This window comes from Festucalex cinctus, chromosome 19, assembly GCF_051991245.1.
Source record: "Festucalex cinctus isolate MCC-2025b chromosome 19, RoL_Fcin_1.0, whole genome shotgun sequence".
NCBI classification, from domain to species: domain Eukaryota; kingdom Metazoa; phylum Chordata; class Actinopteri; order Syngnathiformes; family Syngnathidae; genus Festucalex; species Festucalex cinctus.
The window spans coordinates 2,506,146-2,514,572 of record NC_135429.1 but is presented as its reverse complement, the minus strand read 5'-3'; the positions used below and the strand labels follow the sequence as shown (position 1 = coordinate 2,514,572).

General features: G+C 39.4%; 1 protein-coding gene across 1 annotated transcript; it reads right to left on the bottom strand.

The window, feature by feature from the left end:
• Nucleotides 1–56: 56 nt before the first annotated feature.
• LOC144007229 (putative methyltransferase-like protein 24) lies at nucleotides 57–8,422 on the bottom strand. Its single transcript, XM_077506663.1, is given in 9 exon segments — nucleotides 57–1,573; nucleotides 1,575–1,774; nucleotides 2,223–2,308; nucleotides 2,311–2,387; nucleotides 3,219–3,355; nucleotides 3,580–3,588; nucleotides 3,590–3,657; nucleotides 4,218–4,231; nucleotides 5,948–8,422. Coding segments are annotated over 9 exon segments (957 nt in total). The 5' UTR covers nucleotides 6,211–8,422; the 3' UTR covers nucleotides 57–1,470.
• Between the last annotated feature and the right edge of the window lie 5 nt (nucleotides 8,423–8,427).

Below are 8,427 nucleotides of genomic sequence, written 5' to 3'. Positions count from 1 at the left end.
GGATTGCCCTCCGACGACGATGAGTCAATTTGGAAGGGTGGAAAAAGGGAAGCTAAACTAGGTCTAAGTGGCGTTTACTCCACTAGAAGACAAAACATTACTTTTAAAGGGAGTAAATGGAAAGTTTTTTGTCTATCTTGCAGTTGTAAGGGTTCGAATCTCACCTTTGACCTACCTATGCCCTGAAATTACCTGGTGACCAGTGTGTCATTTAGCCTAAAGTCATCTGATATAGGCTCTATAGCTCTCTTGTGCCAAAAAAAAGACAGACTTCTCCAAGGAACCGTCATTTTTTTATTGCACAAAATCAATATTTGGCCATTTCTTGCCGTTATGGCTCACAACAACAACCTTGATGCATGATTCACAGTTTAAATATGTCCAACTTGGCCTTTTCTAAAGCCAATCACACAGTAAAAAAAATAAATAAATAAATAAATAAAATCTTCAGCCATAACTTAGACAATTTGACACACTTTCATTCTTTGGACTCTTCCCATGTCATCTTGACACAGAATTTAACAAGACACACAAAACAGAATGTTCTCAGCTGCCTTTTTTTGTCTGTGTGATTAAATTTATTTCACACACGTGGCGAAAAACGTCCGCAGTGTAAAATACGGGAAAAGAATGGCTGGGAATTGACTTAAAATGGCACAAGTGAGGACGTCAAATGTTGATATCATATTTAGCAAGAATATGTGTTTGCTTAATCACTATTTTTCTTAAGCACTATTTTTATATCTTTGTTGCCATGTTTGTTCTCAGCACTTCAAAGCAAAATTCCATTCAAGGAGGCCATCCGTTTTGTCCACTAGGTGGTGGCATACACACACGGACACTTCATTAGGTATACCTGCATACTGCAAGATACTGTACTTAAAATAAAAAATATAAAAAATTCACAATTTTTTATTAGTAGCGCTATAAACGTATTTATATGTCTGTTGTTGCTCTATTTTGGTTACCTTCTAGTATATAATGCGATTTAGAAACAATATTTATGCAATAGCTAGTTTGGTCCTTTCAAATTTGATTCGTTATAGATGAAAAATTGTATATTGATTTAATGACCATTGAGAGGTAAAATTTAATTACAAATGTATTTTAATTTTTATTTAGTCGAATGAACACTCGTATCGGTCTGGGAAAAAGTGGTAGTAAACGTCCCTAATAATAATAATAATAATAATAATAACAAAAAATATATATATAATTTAACTTCAGTCATTTTTATGCTAGTTATTTTATATCCCCCTCAAAAAGCCAAAAATACAAAACAATCATGATGAAGTTAAAAATAAAAACATTGGCGTTATTACTATAGGGGTATAGGCTAAATATAGTTTTTAAAATTGTTGTATTTTTAAAAACTCATTCAATTGAATAAATTTTATCTTGAATATCCCTCAAATTTAAGAATATGTTATTGAATTATTCTTTGCATGCCCAACGGAACGTCCGGTGACGTCATCGCCTGATATTGACGAAGCTGAGCGTGTAGGAGCTGCGCGCGGTGCCGACGTCGTGTTTTAGCACGCGGCGTCCCTCTCCGCCGCTACTGTGTACCATCGAGCCCGGCGGCCCGCAGCCCTCGCAGCACGCTGAACCAATAGCGCAGTACCTGCTCGTCGGCGCCCCCCACCTGGAAGCTGGCCCACTGCAGGTGCACCCGGGCCACCGCGTGGCGCACGCGATGCAGCGTTCCCTGCTCGATCCAGTTCTGGAAGACGCGCCACTCGGCGCTCGCCAGGTCGCCGTACAGGAAGTGGACCTGGAAAGCAAAACGCAACAGAAATAAGAAAATAATAACAACAATAATAATTTTAATCGTGTTTGTCACGATAATTAATTGAATTTAATAATCATATAAATATATATATTTAAATTTATATATAATTATTATTATTGATTATCATTATTAAATATGTGAATTATTACTAAAAAAATAATATAATAAAAGATAAAAATTACTAGCCCATTCAATAAATGCCCTATAGGCTGTTTGTAAAGTGGGTTTGTAGGGCCCCCTTGTGGCTACAGGCTGTAATTGAGCCTGAAGGAACTGTTGCCATAGCAGCCATGGATGGTGCAGAGCTCTGTTGCTATAGGAACACAAGTATGAGTACGACATCTTTGTGTTTATGATGGGCTCCAAGGTAGATTTGCTCGGCACCCCCTTTCTCTAAAATGTGTGTGCATGTGTGTGCGTGCGCGCACACCGTAGCGTGTCCCAACTCAGCCACAGTGTCGGCCAGCGTTCGCGACCGGCCAACGCGTTGCCGCGGCGACCAACGTAAGCGCCGGCGCCGCCGGGATCAAAGCGGTGAACGTCGCAGCCTAAAGACAGCGTCGTCCTCAGGAAGGCTTCGTCTCCGCCGTCCATGCTGGGTGGAAGGGAGAGGACGGCACATGTGTACACTCACACATTAACACTCTCACATAGAGAGACTCTCATTTAAAAATGTTCTTTCACGCGTTAATGTTCTCACTTATTGAAACACACTCATATTCTCACTCATATTCATATATCCTCTCACACCTCTCAAACATTCTCTCAACACACAATCCCTCTCATATATTTCTCACTCCTTCACACACAAACACCACACACACAACTACTATGCACACACAGTTACACGCTTTCCTTCACAGACAAAAACATTCACACTCACAAAACTCGCTTTATGCACACTCACAAAATTTTACGCACTATCACAAATGCGTGCACACACTCACACAAAGCTACACTTTCTCATTCGTACTCAAAATCACCCTCTCACACATCCACTCACAAACATTTCTCACACATAGTCACACTGTCTCATAGACCCACAGACACTCTCACACTTGCACTTTGCCTCACATGCACATACTCAAATGCTCCCTCTCACATTCTTTTCTCACGTATCAGTCTCTCACTTGCACCCACATACTCTCATGCAAATAGACTCTCGCACACATTCTATAATACACACCCCTACTCTCACACATGCACTTTGCCTCACATGCACACACAAACTCCCACACTCTCACAAGAGCGCACACCTGCTCACACAAAGCTACGCTTTCTCATACATACTTAAACTCTCCCACTCACACATGCACTCTCACACTTTTATATGCAGTCACAGTCTCTCTCACATTCCCACACACACTCTCACATAAATAGACTCTCTCGCACATTCTCTGTAATACACACTCAATGTCTCACACACCTGAAGGAATACGCAGCACACAACGTGTCTGCAGACGGAAGCAGCCACTCCTCGGCGCACAGCATCCAAACTGGCGAGTCCGCACGGGGGCGGGTCACTTGGACTTGACCCGCGGCGACAACCCTGGAGCAGTTCAACTGAAGGTGACAAAAGAAACACACTATAAATACACACCATGGAAAGTCATGTACGTTGCCTGTTATACATGATTGATCGTCTTGCGCACACCCCTCACAACATTTTTGACAGGAAGAATCCCCCTGAAGCTCAATGAAGGAAAAAAAAAAAAAAAACACCCCAACGCTTCAAATTAAAATGGCCGACCACCCAAAGTGAGTAGCTTCCGTTCGATTCCACCTACCTGTGGCGTGTTGACATACAGGACGAAACGCTCGAGTTCGGCGGAGAAAGATCTTGGGCCCAAGGTTGCAGCTCCAACCTAGCCACACATAAACACACCAGCACTTACATACAGTACATTACTGTACAGTACATTTACATTGCTCAGCATATTCATAGAAAAATATGAATTACAGGACCTCTGTTTTAAATTGACTGAGAAAAAAAACAAAAAACAAAAAAAACATCCAGGTCTGAATAAAATTTCTATGCCGGTCCCACAAACTGTCCTGTGGCACAAAAAAAAAAGTTTGGGGACTGCGGCTGTAGACCAACACACCTGAAGCGATGTCGAAATTATGCTTTAATGTACCAATGTATATAAAGCCCCAACCCAGACTGTGCGCTGTGGTCACCATGGCAACAGAGATAAGTAGCAGGGTGGGGGGGTTATGAATCACTGGAATGAGTCAGAGAGTTTAGCCTTGAGCAGAAAAAAAAAAAAGAGTGGAAAAAAAAGAAAAGGTGGTGTGGGGTGTGTGTGTGTGGTTGAGGACTTACAGGGACACGCTGATGGAGGTTGTAAAGGCCAAATGGTAAAAGAGACACAAAGACAACAGATGTAACCCGCCCCCACAACTCACCCAATTCTGATCTCACCTGTTCTGTCATGTCTGGACCAAGTGCATAAATCAAAAAGAAAGTTTACAGTTAAAAAATGGCTTTTGTGAACAATTAATCAAATTCTAATTGACATTGCAAAGTTGTAGAATGTAATTTTCAAAATCGCAAAAGGCTACAATTTGGAGGAAAAATTACTTGTGCATTTCACCTTTTTTGTCCAGTTGGGAAAAACAAAACAAAACACACAAAAAAACAGCAGTGTGTGTACTGTATTTGTTCCATGAAATATGAAACGCTGAAGTGATAAAGTCACAGATTTGTTTGCATGAATATGATCGCTTACAGCCATATTCAACGCTTCGTATGCAATATATCAGAAATTGTAAAACAGATTCATCTATTTGTAGCGTTAATTTTTACAATAATTTTTAAATTTAGTGTAGTGTTGAATGAATTAGCGTTTTGGTCAGAATTTAGTCATCTGATTGTATTTTAGTTTTGATCCAATTTTAGTCAACAAAAATAAAGAGCAATTTTAGTCAACCAAAAGGAGAGCAATTTTAGTGGACTAAATTGACAGTTTAGTTGATATTTTCCTTCAGCATACATTTCAACTTTTATGCAGAAAATTAGAACCCACCTATTAGTAACTGTAGTTTAACATGCAAGACACATTTAATACAGTTGTGTCTTTATTAATGGTTTCAGTGAAGCATGTTGAACTGACAATAACATAACTTAGTTTTCATCTAAATAAAAAAAAATAAAAATGTGCATAATTGCTTGAGATAAACCTGACAGCTGCACAATGAATGTAAACATGTTTGAACGTGAAATAAAGTGCAGTGAACACTGAACAGTTTCTGAGTGGTTCTTTTCTCCAACCCGCGTTTCATTCCTTCTGATTCGATTGCGTGAATTTTTGTCACTGTTATCGTCGTCTCTATGAATGGCCTCTATCGTAGTTTGTTTAATTTTCGTCTGGAAAAAAAAAAATCCAAACAAAAATTATGACTACCGATTTGTAACAGGCAGAAAGATTGGTAACAAAAAAATACATGAGGACGTTGAACAAATAATTGCATGAAATGAATCACATTATTTTTTTAAATTGTTCAAGTGAGGCTACATCAAGGTTATTTTTGTGAACTAAAACTAAAGAAAAAATCAAAACTAAAGCTCAAAAAAACAATTTAGTTAAATAAACTACATTTTATGTTTACAAAACTAACTAAAACTAACTATAATTATAGCAAAAATGTCCTTTGTTTTCATCCTTGGTAATTCGTTTAATGCATGAGCCTTTGGGGATGATTTTAAATGCGCCTATAAGAACATTTATTTTGATATTAACCGTAATAAGGACGTTTGAAAGTGTGTCATCTAGCAGCAACCAATACAAAAGGCACCTTCAGATGACGTCACTCCCATGGTGTTTTTTAAAATATTGCACACAAGTTAAACACATTTAGAAAAAAAAACTAAAACTAATACTGAAAGTAACTAAAACTAAGCATTTATGACATAACTAAAGCAAATAAAAATTCACAGCACCACCCTGAAAACGAATTAAAACTAACTAAATAAAAAAAAAAACACAAAACTCAAAACAAAATCAAAACTAAAATGAAAAATGCTCCCGCTTCAACTTCTCCTGGGATAGGTTGACCCTCATACATAAATTCTGAAGAAATATTTTTTTGGAGCCTACTAAAAAAACATTACCTGAACCTATCCTGGCATTTTGTCACGGCCACACAACATACCTGTCGCCAGTTGATCTCGTTCTCATCCTCGTACGCGCGCCTCCACCGCCGTCCGGGCCGCCGTCCGGGCCGCCGTCCGGGCCGCCGTCCGGGCCGCCGCCCCTCACCAGCTCGATGCTCATGACGGAAAAAGCCACGGCGCCCTCGAGCTCGTCCTGGCCGGCTCTCGTGAATGCGACAAGCTGGACCGCCAGCGGCAGCAGCAGCAGCGGCAGCGGCAGGAGAAGGAGCGCCGCTCTCGGGCACCAGCGCCGTGTTGGCATCCCCGCTGCTTGCGCTCCGCTCCGGAGGGCGGCGAAAGGAGAGTCCTTTCCTGGCTGGGGACCCCCCCCCCAACCACTCTGGCGCTTTCCTCTCCCCCGGCTCAACTCACAACCCCCCCCCCCAGGGGCGACAAACTGGATGATGAGGCGCATTCCTCAGCCGACGAAGACCTTTGCCTGAACAGGTGACGTCACATTCTTGTGACCCCTTGACCTCATTGTTTTTTATTTTTAAAACAAAGTCCATATTATCTAGTTTGTGTAAAATCTATGCTAATTAGAGAGTATTCCGATGCTGTCTTGTTCCTAAGCAACTGAGGAGCCAGACAGACGCATGAATATTTAAAAAACGGTGCTGCACTAATATTTGCTTTAGTTAGACTTTTTTTGGTCAGAGTGCCATAAAAGGAAGCCACAAGGATAAAATAATAATAATAATAACAATAATAATAATAATAATGTGTCATGTGAATGTGATCACCTAGCAATAACACAAAATGGTCATTAACGCTGTAGGGCAATTAAAGCACTTTTTTTTTTTTTCTGCTGCTCATGTTGATTTTTTCTTTTTCTTTTTTTTTTTTAACTGAAAACAAAGAAGTTGTTACCTAATATGTCTGCTATTGGGTGAGGCTGCTCGATTATGGAAAAAATAATAATAATTGTGATTATTTTGGCGATAATTGATATCACAATTATTCAAACGATCATTTTTTGGTACAAAACAAGAAAATGTTTAAGCATTTAAAAATATTATGGCCAATTAAAAAAAATAAGAAAAAAAATAGAATCACTATAATGATGTCAGTTTCTTTTGGACCAAACAAAATGTATAATAATACATATTTGTAATAATATATTTATTTATTTATATTTATGTTGGCAAAAACTTTGAAGTTGGAGTGCAGCATGTGCACTATGCAGTAGGACAAACATTTATTTTGGTAGAAAAAAAGAACATGTTTAAGCTTTTAAAAATATGACCAATTAAAAAAAAAATAGAAAACACTATGATTATGTAAGTTTCTTTTGGACCAAACAGAATTTATAATATATATTTGTAATAATATTTATTTATTTATTTATTTATTTATTTATTTATGTATGTTGGCAAAAACTTGAAGTTGGAGTGCAGCATGTGCACTGTGCAGTCGGACGAACATTTATTTATTTTTGGTGCAAAACACGAAAATGTAAAAACAAAAACAAAAACAAAAAAAAAATATTATATAATTATATAATATTATATAATAATATAAAAAAATATTTGAAATAAAAATATTTGGAACATAATTATACAAGTTCCGTTTGGATTAAACAAAATTTATTAAATTAGTTATAATAAAGTTAAAAAAAAACAACAACAAAAAAAACAAAACAGCTACTGTACATTGCAAGGTAACGTAATGATTCTTTAGGTCACTCATATTGTGTTTTTAGGAGGTTTTCATCCTGTGGCATTTTGAACTCCAGCTATGTGGCGGGAATGTCAACGCAAACGCAATCTTTTTTTTTTTTTTTTCCCCCCCATCAGCCTGTTGACAAAGTGTATCCACAACACGCGGCCAATCGACTCCTCCCCCCGTCTGTCGAGTCACTGGAGCAAATGAATCCTAAACAACTCGGATTTCCTCCCAATGCAGTCATCCATTCCTCTCGCGCCTCCCTCCTCTACCCCCCTTCCCCAATTGATGTCCTCGTCTGAACTCTCGCTCTCGCGCCCAGGACAGCCGGAGTTAAAAGCCAACGTGCTTGCTCCTCATCATCTCCCGGCAGGGGCGAATTATTAGACACTACGCACACGCCGTTACCAATGGCAAGAACAGAATGTGTATTTAAATATTTTTGCACCTTGGGTACATACATACATACGTACATACATACATACATATGTAACGGACAGATATACAACTTGTAATTTTTTGGAGGGAGGGGGGGGGGATTTCGCATCACAAAAAAAACCCACCAAACAACAACAACGAGACCACAGAACAGAAAAAGAGAAGGGAGAGAGTGAAAGAAAGCCCACTCGTGAGGACCCCCACAGCCACACGCATGACTGCAAGTCACGCAAGCGCACACACATACGACTTTTGGGGACCTACGGTGGGGTTAAGACAGCAAAAGACAGGCGGGGGAGGAGAGCATGTACGAGAGTATGTACAGATGCTGGTGTCTCAAGAAGAGCGAGTGGGGGGGGGGGGTGGGGGGGGCGTT